Here is a 14,929-nt window from a genome sequence, read left to right on the forward strand (position 1 = left end):
AGCGCGCTCCCGGTAATCAGCAATTAGCATGAACCCCGCCCATGAATTGCTAATGACCACCATATAAGGAGGTGTGTAGAGGCATCCTGTCAACCTGTCAGTCATGGCACAAAGAAAAAAAGAACGAGAAAGAAAAAAGAATTTTTCCGAAGCGGAGATTGAAGTTATTTTGGGAGAAGTGGAGTCCAAAAAACTGTTAGTAGTGGTGTGACAGGGACAGGCAAAGCGAAAGCGCGGAGGGAGGTGACGGACGCAGTAAATGTGGTTTCTGTAGTGCAAAGAAATACGTCCGAGGTTAAACGTAAATGGTTTGACATTAAACTTGACGCAAAGAAACGCATTAGCGCACACAAAAAAAGTACATCTGCCACAGGAGGAGGACGCTCAGAGTACCCCGTTGGTGCGCTCTACAACGGCCCGAGTAGCCGCGTGCGCCTCATTGTATGCTCCTGTGGTGTCTGCGGGCTGGCCAGTGGGGTCATAAGCCACGGCGTCAGTGGGTAACCCCTATCCCCTATGGATATAGAAAGGTAAGTCCATATATAACACACACATGTGATTATGCAGGCTATATTCTTACCAATGAGCCAGCCGTCTCTCACAGCTCCATCCTCCAAACGCGTGCCAACTGCGCAATTACGCAGGATGAATGCGTCATGCGTCCCACCGTGCCACCGTGCCACAACGTTTAACATCACACACTTTGCGTCACAGATCAGTTGCACATTCACGGAATGAAAGTTTTTCCGGTTAATGTAAGCAAATGCATCACCGGATGGAGCCTTGATGCGTACGTGTGTGCGGTCTATGGCACCGATAACACCTGGCATGTTTGCAACTGCGCTGAACCCCTGCATTACTTCTGTCTGCCGTTGTGCGCCGTATGGAAATTGGATATACTCTGGCATTAATTTAATGATACCTCTGAGAACTGCAGGCAGGATGCGTCAATTTACATAGATAATTCACAATTATGAGTTTAATCTGAATCTTAATCCCGCCAATTGCCAACTAATTTAACTAAATATGTTATATTTTTAATCGTTTGCCATGTTTATATCACATGTTTCAAAGGCATCTGCGTATTGTGTACATAACAGAACGCATTATGAATTAAAATTGTAATTTCCAACAGTGACGAGCATTATTTATATGCGTTCTTAAATTTACACAAGCACTACGTGTGGTCAGCAGCATGTGTAGATTTTGTTAGTAGCTACGAAAAGATCGGAGCTACTAAAATATTGATGAATGCGGAGATGCACGTAAATTTCCGTCTGCGAACGGTTTACACACAAATTCGTTCTGCTCACGTTTCATGAATGAGGCCCATTGTCTTTAAAAAACTGTTATTCAATTATTCGATTATCAAAATAGTTGACGATTAATTTAATAATCAATTATTGTTCGGTTAATGGAATAATTATTGCAGCTCTAGAGCTAATGCAACAGACTCGCTCAACTCAGTTGTGGGAAGGAGCATACAGTTTTTCCCATCTGTGCGAGTAGACAAACAAAAGAAGAATCGATAACTACAGATGATTATACTTAAAAAATAAGCGATGGTTGGATCAAAAAACACACATGCAATTACCAGTTATCACCATAAGTGCCACCAAGACAACAAAACAGAGATCTTAGACGTTGCCACTTTAACATCGGTCCACAAATGGCAAAATGGAAACCACTGGAAAATCGTGGCTGAAAACTTCTGCAGAGTATGACATGACTTTTGTCAGTTGATCTTACATAAAGTAGAATCTGGTTTGTTTGATTTCTCCAGTTGCTTAATATATAAAGAAACAACAACAGGTTTGTTTGAACTATTCCAACTGAGCAGTGCCTCAGTTTAACTGCAGCTAGCAGAGCCACAGCTTGACTCACTCTGCAGCAGACAGAGATGACTCATTCACAAACTCCTGAATCAGTTTGTAACAGGTGGTGGATGCATAGAAAACAGAGACTGCTGTTGCTTGTTAACCCCTCACTGCCACCCTGAAACTGATTGTAAGACAGTTTGCTGTTTGTGTGTGTGTGTGTGTGTGTGTGTGTGGATAATCTCTCTACTGGTATGTGTGTCCCCTGCTAGGTAACACACGCTGACTCATTGATGCGGCAACCCCCCTTTCCCTATTCCAGGGTGTAGAGTACAGATCTGAGAAGACCTGAAGGGACTCTACATGAGTCTGAGTGGCACCCTGATGTACAATAGGCCAGATTTATTGAACTAACAACATTATGAATCCCTTACTGACACTAAATTGATGTACAGTCTATTGCAGTTTCTAGGCAGATAAATTGTCTGAGAGTAACTCAGTCATTAACAGGTCCTACTGGCATTATTCTGAAATGAGCCAGGAAAAGGAAGAACATGAGTCATGCACTGTTTAACCCATAAGAACCCAGACATATTTATCTTTGAAGGAAAATTATGGGGGATATACCACAGACCAAGTGGACCACATAGAACACATTTCTGATGTGTTTTTTTTTTAAATACTACCCCTAAATGTCAAAGATCTGTGATGTGACATATGCGTTACTTTGGGCGTTTGTGGAATTTATGTTTATGATAATTCTTATTTTTAAATAAACAAACTAGACACCTTTTCTGCTTGCAGAAAATTTGCCTTTTTCTTTGTATCTCCACAACATATATCCAAATTGTGACAGGATAGGATAGGATAATTTTTTTTGTTTATATTTGGTCATTTAAAAGAATTTAAACAGTGAAAATAATTGAGTGGCCTATTACCATTTTTGTTATTGTGACAAATACATCACATCAGGTTTTCCATGATGATTTTTTTACGTCACAGTGATATTTTTGTTACTTGTTTTATATTAATTTGTTCAGGAATTATTATCAAAACAGGTTAAATGCAATAAAGGACATCCTATTAAAGGATTAGAATTGTTAAATGGGTTTAAACTTAACCTAGTAACAAAAAATAAGCTTTTTGACATTAGCTAATTTTCACATTTCTGTTTTCAGTCACAGCCACTTTTTGGAGAAGTCTTGCTGAGGGACTTAATGAGTTTAGGTGAAGCATAAAGCTAAATATGGGAGATTCTAGAAGATTTAAAGTGTTTGTTACACGCGTGTCACCATGGGTTCTTATGGGTTAAAAACTTTATTGCACTGATGGCCCTGCAGTATTACAGTAAAGCATGCCCACAACATCACTTATACACATGCACACCGCAGGCAAACAAATCAGACTCTTACTTACTTACTTAAAATGGGGATAATGGAATCACAGTTAGTGCCATCAAGCATTACACAAACAGTTTAATATGTGTTCAGTTAATTGCGCTGGCTGTTTAATTAGCAAAAAAAAGAAAGCCATCCACTAATTGTGGGGCAATGTCCCGAAACTCCAGTAGTTAGTAAAATGTCTCATTGCACCAACAGCCCTTTTCTGGGTCTGTTATCTCGAAAATAAAAGCACATTGCTCCAAAAATAGTTAGTTGTTGGGGGCTCAGTACTGCCCATACTCCATTACCTATTGCTCAATTTAACAGATCTAAATTCTCTGTCACACAGATTTAATCGCAGAAGAAGAAAACAAAAAAAACAAGTAGTAACGGATTTATTTCTTAGAGTTAGCATCATTCATGATTTTTTTTTTTAATTTTGGCGTTTCCATCAAGCTTTTCTCATGCATCAAAATGCATTGATGGAAACACGGCTATTACTACTATTACTATTACTGGTTGAATGTTTTTGACCATCAGGGTGTTTTTTTTTTTTGCCTGACCTATTAATGGTATTTTTTGCAATTTTGAATTTGTTGTTCTTTAGATCACTGAACTCAATCTAGAACTATTCAACTGTGCTATCAAATAAAAAAAAAAAATTCACAAACGAATGATAGCATTTTTGTATTATACAACTGCACTACCTTTGAAACTATAGTGTACAGTATATGTACATACATTGCGATGGCTGTTCATTCCCCAAGCCTTATTAGATTGTGCAACTAAACATTGTCATTCTGATACTTTTGGCTGATTTGTCTTTCTCTGACGCTCCCAATTACTCCACATACAGTATAGATAGCAGAGTTCTGTCAGGGGTTTGTTAATATGAAATATGTCCCTCCAGAGAGTAACTGTACTGTATGGGGCCTGACAGCTGCTCCACTTTAGCTCTTATTTATATGTGTGTGCGTGTGCGTGTGCGTGTGTGTGTGTGTGTGTGTGTGTGTGTTTTAAACTGAAAACTAGAAACAAACTGGGCCAAAGTAGCGTACAACCCTCAGTGGGCTATTTCCCCTCCACTCTTGTTACCTTTTGTCTACCTGAGCATTATTATACAATGTCAGGATGTTTTAGTTAAAGCATGGTTGCCTTTAAATGGCCATTAAGCAGTCTTTTTGTTGTTTTTCTTCGTCTGTCTCAGGGTACATTAGGACTTTTTAGATGTACTGTATTTTGCACATAAATGCACACTATCACACACACCTGGTTCTCGCTCTCTGTTTGATTTCAAATTTCTCTTTTGCTGGCCATTAGTTCCAGTGTGAGCGTACACTGTTCTAGACCCTGAGGCTGCAGTGAGTCAGCCACCCAAAAGTACCACTTCTCTATATCATTTAATTCAGTACTCTGCAGCATGCTTGTGTGTGTGTATATGTGTATGTCTACTATCTCTCCATTTATTAAGTTTTCTTTAAGATTTTAACACGGTCACACATTTCATTCTTTGACAAAAAACAGACGAATGAAACTCCTTCAGTTCATATCTGCAAAGGATGTAGTGATTGAGACTTGGCTTTCTGGAACAACATGCCCCACTTCTGGTCTTGGATTGTATTCCTCCAGATCCTTCTGTGCTGTGTCCGATCAATTTTTTCATTTTTGTCCCACCTAAACAACACAATTGGTCATCTGTAAATACCACCGAAAACGACCCATATCAGCGTTTGGTAAAGAGCCCCTAGTTTCTTCCTACCCACAAATACAACCCACAGGAGTGTTTCTAAAAACACCATACACATCATTAAACAAAAATGTAATGTCTGCTGTTGTAAAAAAAAAAAAAAGCTACAGTTTCATTGAATTTAGGCTACAAACCAGTTTTCTAAGGTTAGGGAAAAAAAAGTTCCTGGTTAGGCATTATAAAAAAACTTTAAAAAAATAAATAAATACATGTTAATGCCTGAAGTGAAGAAGTTCCAAGGACGACGTGACTAATGGAAGTGAAAAAGTTGTGTAAAAAACATGATGCACGTAAGTTAAGTGATGTTTGAATCACATGGTTAACTTTTGTTTTCACATAAGACACGAACCCTTTTCTGCTGGGTGAAAGTCCGGACATCCACTGCCCCTTCCTCCAACCTTTGTGCTTTATTGGCATTATTCATAATCACTGTGGCAGCTTGAGGGCAGGGAGGACAGTCTTAAACGTTAATATGGGTAATATCATATTGAGCTGCTTGTAGAAACGTCCAATTGTGTGGGGGGTTTTTTTGTTGCCATTTTACGGTTTTTATTGACAGTGGAGAGACAGAGAGTGAAAGGGGGAGACAGAAGGGGAGACGTGCAGGAAAGGGCTCCAAGCTGGATTGGAACCCGGGCCGCCTGCTTGCAAGTATAAAGCCTCTGTGGTATGCGCTTTACCAGCCACCGAGACACCACGAAGTTGGGTTGTTTAAAGGAGAGAACAGAAATGTGCATGCTTTAAGTATTATGATCTTCTTATGTTTTTGTTTTTGCCTCATTGTCTCATGCATTCTTACCAAGTTTCTCAGGGATTATCTGTTAGAGTTAGACTAAAGGAACCAATTCATATCCACATACCCATCCCCCCCAACTTTAAACTCTCCCCTCTTCACCCACAACAAGGTGCCGTAGGCGACTTCTGGCCAGACGAGGCTGGCTGCCTACCGACAGACCTCCCTTTCAGCCCCAGTGTCTCAACGGTGATCAGTCGCCATGCCGGCCATCTCGCAGTGAGCCCCGACGAGCCCCTTGACAGTTGGCCTAGCCGAGAGAGCACTGCCTATGCTGGAGGCGACGAAAGGGAGGGAGAAGGTTCAGACCGAAAACAGAAGAAGAAGAAGAAAAGGCGACAGAAAGATGAGGGATCTTATGAACATATCGAGGGTAGGGGTCCTCCCGAGGTGCAAACACAGGGAGAAACAGAAGAGTTCTACCAGAGGATTGGTCCAAGGCGGGATAGAGGAGATGGGGGCTGGGAGGAGCAGCTGGGCAAAAGTGGAGGTGGAGGCCGGGGGAAGAAGGGTAAGAGCAGGAAGAAGCTTCCAGAGGAGTGGGGAGTGACGGCAGAACCGTTTGTCCCTGCGGCCACAGCGACCTCTCAAATCACAGAGGAGGTGTCGATGGATCTAGGGAGTCCTGCACACCTGGAAGCCTCGTTCGGAGACATGGATACCAGCCACAGCCCCTGGAAAAAGGACGACTTCCCTGACGAAGGCATGGTCCCTTCCCCACTGTCTGAGGACCTTTTCTCCCCAATAGTTGCTTCCACTAACCCACTGGTCCTTAACAGCGACCTGAAAGCCACAGCAGCTCCCTTCACTATGCCCGCCACCAACAACAACGCACCACTTGGCTCCTTCCCCACGGCTCCTCGCCCTGATGATCCATTTGACCTCTTGATGGATACTGAAAATGCAAGTTTAGGTAACAGCAGCCAGGCCTTTTCACCTGCTGGTGACATGGTTGACAGCGGGATGTTTGATAACACCAGTATCCTCCAAGAGTCTTGTGTGGAAGGCATACCTGAGGGAGACACCTCTGCTTTCAGCCCCGCCATCCAGCCAAGCCCAGGCATTTCTCCAAAAGTCGAGGTGTTAGCTTCGGCCCCACCTCTCTCACCTTCAGATGCTTCATGGCTCCTGAACGACTCCAACGTGAGCAGCAACAGCGACCTATTTGACTTCAGCGACATCAGTGCTCCAGGTCATCCTGTAACCTTAGGGCTGTCCTTTGACACTCCTAGCCCCGCCCCTCTCCGCTCCCCCAAAACCACAGCACAGGAATTCCAACCCAAAGAGCACAAAGACGCCAAATCGGCACAGAAGCAATCCAAGAAGTCTCGTTCTTCATCTTCCTCCTCCTCTGTAAAGAGTCCCACCTCCCCAGGAGCAAAGAATTTCCCTCCACAGGCATCCCCAGTCATGAGCCCCTCTTCCCCTCCATCAGCCAGCCCAGGATCTGGTCTTAACCCAACAGCTAAGCCCTTCTTTCCCAGCTTTGCTGATCCCATGGAAGAACCTGCTGTGGTCCCTCCAGTTGCCCCCGTCATCGAAGGTTGGTTGTAGTCAGGCGTGGACAAAATAGACCCTAATTATAGAGTAAATATAGATATGAGTGGTTTATTGGCATGCATTGTGTTTTCATCCAGATTTAATCTTTCGGATATTTGAAACTGATTTCAGAGGATTGGTGGCTTGGGTGTCTTTTATGGGAAAATTAGACCTTTGCATGGGCACATTTGTCTTAAAACTTGGCTGGGGCTTTTTGGCTTGTCCAATTTGGACTTTTTCTGAGTGACTAATGCATGGGCTCAAATGTTGACCAACTGAGGCTGTGGATTGGCATGACTTTAATCTGTGAGTATTTTTAATTCCCAATGATGCACTGCTGGGATGTTCTCATAATTAACAGTGTTGCTGTGACGGGTGTGCTACTACTAACCAATCACAGTCTTTCTCCTTAGCAACACTACTAGATACCTTCACAAAATCAAAACCGACCTTTTCTTTCTCTCTTCCGTCCAGGTGTATGTGTTAACACTGTAATCATGCTGTGTTTCCTTTGCATCCAGGGGTGAAGTGTCACTCTATCTTCTCTCTCTTGTGTCTAATTAACTCTGTTTTCCTCACTAGCTGCCTGTTTCTTTACAACTTCTCCTAGAAAAGAATGTTGAAGGAAATGGTTGTGTTTGTGTCATGTTAACTCTCCTCCTGTTGTAACGCATCAACAGTTCACATCCTGGTGTGTCTCCTGAGCGAATGACTTTAAAAAAACATATCAAATGGTAATTGTTGTTTTTGTCGATTTTACTTTCCATGTTCTGTGATGATTGCTGCCTTGGCTGATCCTCCACCACAGGTGAGTCCTATTTTAATTCCTCTTGTGGCTTTGTTGTGGGGTTTTTTTTATCCATCATTACCAGACTTGGCACTGGGATGATTAAAGATTGACAGAAGACAGTTCAGCAAAAAGGCTGCTGTTGCTTTGACAGGAAATGTGATGCTGACAAAGTAGATATAAAACAAGAGCTGCCATTGTTAGCAGTCAGTCAATCATTGTAGGTATTGAATTCCGACAAATGTGCCCTCTGATGCCTCTTCCTGAATGTTATGGTTTGGAGAGTGTGTAGTGGAAATTTCTCTGCTGCTGGTTAAGAATGAAATGGAGACTTTTTGCCGGCGGACAAGGTTTTTATTTTCTTTTGCAAAGAAAGACCCTGAATGAAGGGAAAACTGTGCAATTTATGCCTGGGTAATGCCCCCTATGATGTGGGTCACACCCCTGTGCTCACTGGAGGTACCGGCATAGACACCCTCCCCCCCAGGGTGGCATCCTGCAGTGATTGCATTTAGTTACAAAATTAGGTCTCCACATCACGATTTAAGACACAAAGAGGACCCTTCCAGGTGTGAAAACCTCGTCTGGACATCACATTTGAAACAGTAAGGGGACCTTGATGTAGTGGCCGGAAAGGGGGAGGGAGATTGGCATCTCAACATTGGCTGAGATTAAATTAACTTTTACAAGTGTCGTTTAGGTAATGTTTTGGAATGGCATCTCTACTATTTGCAGATGATGTTGTCCTTAGCCTCAGTGAGCCATAACCTGTAATGGCACATGAGCTATGGGTAATAACAGCGAGATTAAAAATGCAGATACATGGTGGGGAAAGTAGTTTCCTGTCCATGGTGGCTGGGCTCAGAATTGACATAAAAAAAGAGGTGTATGGAGCGCTGGACAAGAGTAGAGTTTTCATGGCATGTCAGTTAGGGAGGAGGGCTGTGACAATATGGTTTCTCACTGCAGTGAACAAGTAACGTTAACCACAAATGCATACGCGGAGAGCAGCAGAAAGTGACATTGGTGAATACGACTGGAGCAGAGGAAAAGTTTAGCAGCAAGTTTTCACTCTGGCAGTAGATTCCAGCACAGAATTTTGAGGATTATCGCTCAAGAGTGACGTATAAGTGACTATTCAGACTGAGGTCGCATTGGAAAACATCAGACGTGTATCCGATTTAGGACCGCATATGAAAGAAGCCCATGCCTGATTTGAAAAAATCTTATTCCATGTAATTTGTGCTGTCATACTGTTATATAAAATCCGATCTGAGTCACATGTGAGCCCTGAAACGTAGCCCAAGACTGAATCACTTATTTATATTTTTTTCTGCGCTGAAAACAGTTATTGTTGTTATAGGCAATCCATTTACAATCCCCATGATGCCTTGGGTTTAGTCTGTCAACCAATCCAGAATGTGTAACTCATTAAAAAGAGGTTTCAGCAAGCTTGGGAATAAAAATGTTCATGGCACTGAAAAGCAATCAAAAATAGAAAAGTTTGACTTGTGTATTAACTGATTTAAATCAGCATTTGAAGATTCCACAGATAGACAACAGGGAGCTGTTGATTGGTGTCATGTCCAGCTCTTGTTATGATGTAGAACAAATTTGTAGCAGCGTTTCAGCAGAAATAATAATGTTTACAGCTGCCAGAGATGAGAAAAATAGAATCGTTGTCACTTGTGCTTCAGTGTGCGAGTGGGTGTGTGGATGTGACCTGTATGTGCTCACGTATTTGTGCATATGTATGCTTGCAAGTGTTGTGCATGTGCATGTGTGTTTGTCCTTTTCCAGAGTATAGCTGCAGTGTTTTGTGTGTTGCTGTGATTTATGAAGATGCAGAGTTCCAGAGGACTCGTTTTCTTGTACCTTCCTTTCAACACTTCCTGTTTCTGCCTCCCGTTGGAGGCTGTAATGAGGTCTGAGCAAGCCTTCATCTCTCTACAGGAACAGCAGAGTGTTGAACCTGGCTATTAAGCAGCTTTGATCAATGCCCTCCACAAGAATGGAAGGGCTTGCATTCAGGGTTTTTTTTCTGCCATTTCCAAAAAATATGTAGCAGCTTTGTGGATGTAACAGCGGCTGTTAGTGCTTCAGACAGATTTGACGGACATGATGTGCACACACTGTGATTTCTATGTGTCTTTGGGTACATGTATGCATGTACTTGGATAGATGTGTATGCACATGCAAAAGAAAGAGCAAGACAGAGTGCTGAGTGCAGCTGGCTCTGTCTTCCCTCTGTGTAATGAGACCTTTTGTCAGTGTCCAGGGGTGGGATTCTGTCACCAAGAGTGGTATTTAAGCCTTGTACAAAAGATAAGAAGGCATGCGGAGCACAATAAAGAGCTGGAGGGTTACAGGCAGAGGAGTACAGTACAGTGAGGAAGAGGTGGCGTGGGGGTGGGTGGGGGACATACGGAAAAAAACAGCTTGAACCATAATAAATTACAGTTTGAAACAAAAGAGATTTTTTTTTAGAGAAACTGAGGAATTTACAAGAGGAGGCAGGGATAGAGAAATATTGTTTATGTACCACAGGAGAGATAGGAGGCTGAGGAAGACTTGTGGGATTGGTAAAGAAAGATGTAGAGTTGGAAAAAAATGCTGACAGGGAATGGATAAGGATAATTTATAAAGCCTTCTTGTAATGGGGCAAATATATACAGGAGTAAAAATGAGAGGGAGAAGCAGAGATAGAGATTGAGTGCAATGTCAACCGTGCGGAGGGTGATGTTTAAAACATTAAGGAAAAAGATGGCAGGAGGTTCAGAGAAGTATTAAGCCCTAATAGAAAACTGTGAGACACAGACAAAAGTGGACAATGGTGAGATAATATACCAGGTAGATCCTCTGTATCTCATCTATCTTCTATTTAATAGAAGAATAGAATAGAAAGAGCCAGCACGCTACAGCACAAACTTTTTTTATTAAGATTTTTTTATTTACTTTTTTAAATACCTCTTATTAGTATTATCCATTAAACAAACAAACCATTATCAAGCAATATGAATAATCTATACAAGTGTTATGATATTATATTATATATATTAGGTGAATAAGTTATGAAAATAATATAAAAAGTTATAAGTAAAAAGAATCAATAAATTGAGTTCTTATCCATTATATTAAATATATCTTCTAATTTATAATTGTGTATTCTTTTAGATCTAGGAAAAGATGGTTTTCTGTCTACCTTATTAGCACCCTGTGAGGGTATTAATAGACCCAGGGTACAAACTGTATCTTTCTGACCACACATGACAACCATCTCCATATGTTTGAACTCTATATAAGTATGCATGCATCACCCACACATGTGCAAATGTAGAAACGTACATATGAATAATGCAGAGATACTGTGTTGACCATAACTTTCAGAAGGATATGGTCTCGTGGTTCCGCTGGGTAAAATGATAAATTATAAAAGAGCTTAAAGCTAAATCAATTGATATTTTTTTATATTAGAAGACAATCAAATGATTATTGTCATTGTTTTGATTTTGCACCCTGATATTTGCTTATGTTGTGAGGCGTGAATGCTAACCATTACACCACCATGCCTGTGTGTCAAAATGATCTGGTCATAATGAAAATGACTTTATTAATCAATAAATTAAACATATTAAGATGTATAATTGTTCAGAACAATACGGCTTTCTGAAGCCCATTTCCATGCTCAACAAATGATGGTGATATAGAGGTGGAAGGGGGGAAGATGTATAGCTGCAAATTGTGTTTGTTCATTCAAAAGTTCATGTGTTTTTTTGGTGGGGTTTGCCAAGTCGAGACATGGCAGAGTTCGTTTCACAGTAAACTCCTTAGTAAAATTGTACCAATGTGGTAACATTTGTGAGTTGACACGACATTTGCATTTGATGAGCCGAGAAACCTTGACGAGGCATGATGCGGTAAAACAGTCATGGCCTTGAGTGCCCTACTGCCACTAAGTGGACTTTACTATCTCATTCGTGGGGTCTCTCAGTCTCATTATGTTCCACTCGCGGCGTTTCACGAGCGGCTGCTGAGTCAAGTGGGACACAAAGTGGTAAAAGTCTGTGTACTGGTCCAGTCTGGTGCTTAACTTGATATCAAAACACTGTACGCTACTTGTCAAACAAATACACAATATTAGCAGCTAGCTGGGCAACACAGTGGAGCAGTGGAGCCATAGATATTTCAGGATGGTGGAGACCTAAACAGAGCAAAAATGAAAATTAGACTTACATTTGCCAGGTTCCAATAACCGGACTACCAACATAATGCTTATGATGCTTTGTGTAAAAAAGCTAATTATCACCAGTGCAAGAGGTGATAATGATTTTGCCTTCATTAGAGTTTGTTCCACTGCCCCGTGGTGGCCTCTTCTGTCCTTCTGTATTGTTTCTGCTTCTTTCTCCTGGCATGGTTCTTTCTCTATTAATTCAAATAAAAAGTAGATGTGGCACCAACATAGCCATGAGGGACATTCAGGTCACATCACAGCAACACCTGTTCCCCAGCACCACTACTCCTTCTCTAAAGGACAGAGCTGAAACACAGGTACCAGCCAGTATAAAGACTATATATACCATCACTTGGGTCCTTTGTCCCTGAAAAAACACACATACAGTACACAACTGAGTCATCAAACTATTTGAGGACAAACACAAATCCTCAAAAGGCATGCATGCATGAATACACAGTATCAGCAGTCTATTTTTACCACATAGTGCTTTTCGCTGTTCTTTGGGCTCCTTTCATTGGGGAGCAGGCTGCTAGATGGTAGCCCAGAAGGGACATTCATACAGTATGGCCCCATCTCTGAACTGGGGATGAGCTAATGCCTTTTGACGGCTTTGGGGGAAGTGTTGGGATTTCGCCTTGTTGGCGCCACTGTAAAAGCCAACAGCTTACTGTAGGACAAGATCGTGAGTCACTCTGGGTTATTTTGTCAGAAGATGTACCATGCTTCAGCAACAGATTCAACCCATAGAGAGATGGCCCCAGGCCACCAGTGGGGGCTTGTCTTAACATTTCATGAATTTTGTTATTGACATTTTGAAAAGGAAGTTCTATCAGCCCAGTCAGTGGAAATTTCAGTGAGTTCGGAGTTTTTGTCTTCTGCATGCTCTGAATGTGCAGTACACTTCGTTTATTCCTGTTGATTTTGTCAGAATCATTGAGAAGAATAGAATTGTTATAGTTGTTTGCATTCACAAAAAGTAATTTGTTTTACCATGTGGTTATTCCGTAAAGACTATTTATTTACTGAATAACCAAAAAGCATGCTGTAACATCATATACACATACATGATATATCATATATGTGTATATATATATATATATATATATTAGGGCTGCACAAATAATCAAATTTTAATCGTGATCATGATTTTGGCCGCCACGATTAAATTAATAATATAGCAATATTTTAAAATGCGGCTCCCCTGCATATCTAATTAAGTACTTTCTACACCAGTAGTCCACCAACCACCAGGGGGCAGGGCTGTTTTTCTCCCCTGAAAAAAGCCTGGTTGCTGATTGGTTAGAACGCTAAGCAGGATTTGACGTAGTACTCGACGCCACAACAACACGTAACATTTCTGAAAGCTAGCGGAGCAATGTTGCCAACTTAGCGACTTTGTTGCTATATTTAGCGACTTTTCAGACCCCCTTAGTGACCATTTTTCAAAAAAGCCACTGGCGACAAATCCAGCAACTTTTTCTGGTGTTATTGGAGACTTTTGGAGACTCTCTTACTCTTCTTAACGAGCTGCCGGCCCCCGCGGCTCGTTAAGAAGAGTAAGAACGAGTCGAAGTGGCACAGTCCTCCCGCAGCAGTCTCTCCCAGCTGCAGAGCCGGAGGGGATGAGTTAAAATTGGTAGAGTGGCCCTTTAATGTAATATTCTATTACACTTAGTTATCAGGGATGGAGTACTCGAGTCCTGGTCTCAGATTCTGACGCGAAGCCCAATTTAATGACTCGACTTGGACTCGACTTTGTTGATGATTTGGACTCAGACTTGAACACTGGGGACTTGGGACTGACTCTGACTTGAGAATTGGTGCCTTGACTACAACACTGCTAATTACCCCTTATGACATTTGTGTTAAGAGGCTGTCTTTCCTTTCCAGAAGTTTGATTATTTTAAACTTGTGTTAACCATGACATAAGAAGTTTGCTTTGCCAGCACTGAATACCAAATATCTATATAGACTATATCTATATAATTCATCTATTTTGTGCTCCTCTAAAACTTTCCCTTTGTGAAAAGAAGATGACCCGATTCCCAATTTAGTAGAGCAACTTAATGTTCTGAGCTCTGCTTAGGCAGCAGGTAAGCAAACAAGTAGGTCTAGACTGTACAGTATGTCTTCAGTGTCCTGCCAAGATAAATCCAGAATGTTAGCTTTGCAGGGAAAGAGAAAAAAACCCTCAAATGTGCACTATATATGTTACATAAGGTGTCATTATAGCAATATCTTGGTTCTATGGATGTAGCAGATACATGGTTCTTTCACCCAGTTCCATTTCGCTGAAATCTACTCTGTACATGAGAGTTTTGTGTGTGACAGCAAATAAGTGCCGTTTCAGCTTTTATTGAATATAAATAAATAAAAATAGATTCTAAGGCAAAAGCATCTGAAAACAGAAGAAGCCTAGCTGCTCCCCAGGCAGGTCGACTTCACACAGAAAGAGAGAATTTAAGAAAACAGAATGACAGGAAACAGACAGATCTGACGCTGACGGGTGTCCAGAAAAACACGAGACTGGCAGAGGAATGGAAAAAAAAAATAGACAGGGATGTTTAGGCAGAAAAAAGATTTATGGCAAACAAGCATACAAACAGACGTGCATAAAGATTGGTAAACAG

General features: G+C 41.4%; 1 protein-coding gene across 1 annotated transcript in view; it reads left to right on the plus strand.

The window, feature by feature from the left end:
- The window catches only part of LOC131961855 (microtubule-associated protein 4), a 164,442-nt gene that overhangs the window by 82,046 nt on the left and 67,467 nt on the right, over positions 1 to 14,929 (plus strand). Inside the window, 1 exon segment of the mRNA XM_059326766.1 lies at positions 5,852 to 7,282. Within this exon segment, the coding sequence (XP_059182749.1) occupies positions 5,852 to 7,282 (1,431 nt within the window).

This window comes from Centropristis striata, chromosome 23 (genome assembly GCF_030273125.1).
Source record: "Centropristis striata isolate RG_2023a ecotype Rhode Island chromosome 23, C.striata_1.0, whole genome shotgun sequence".
Taxonomy (NCBI): Eukaryota; Metazoa; Chordata; class Actinopteri; order Perciformes; family Serranidae; genus Centropristis; species Centropristis striata.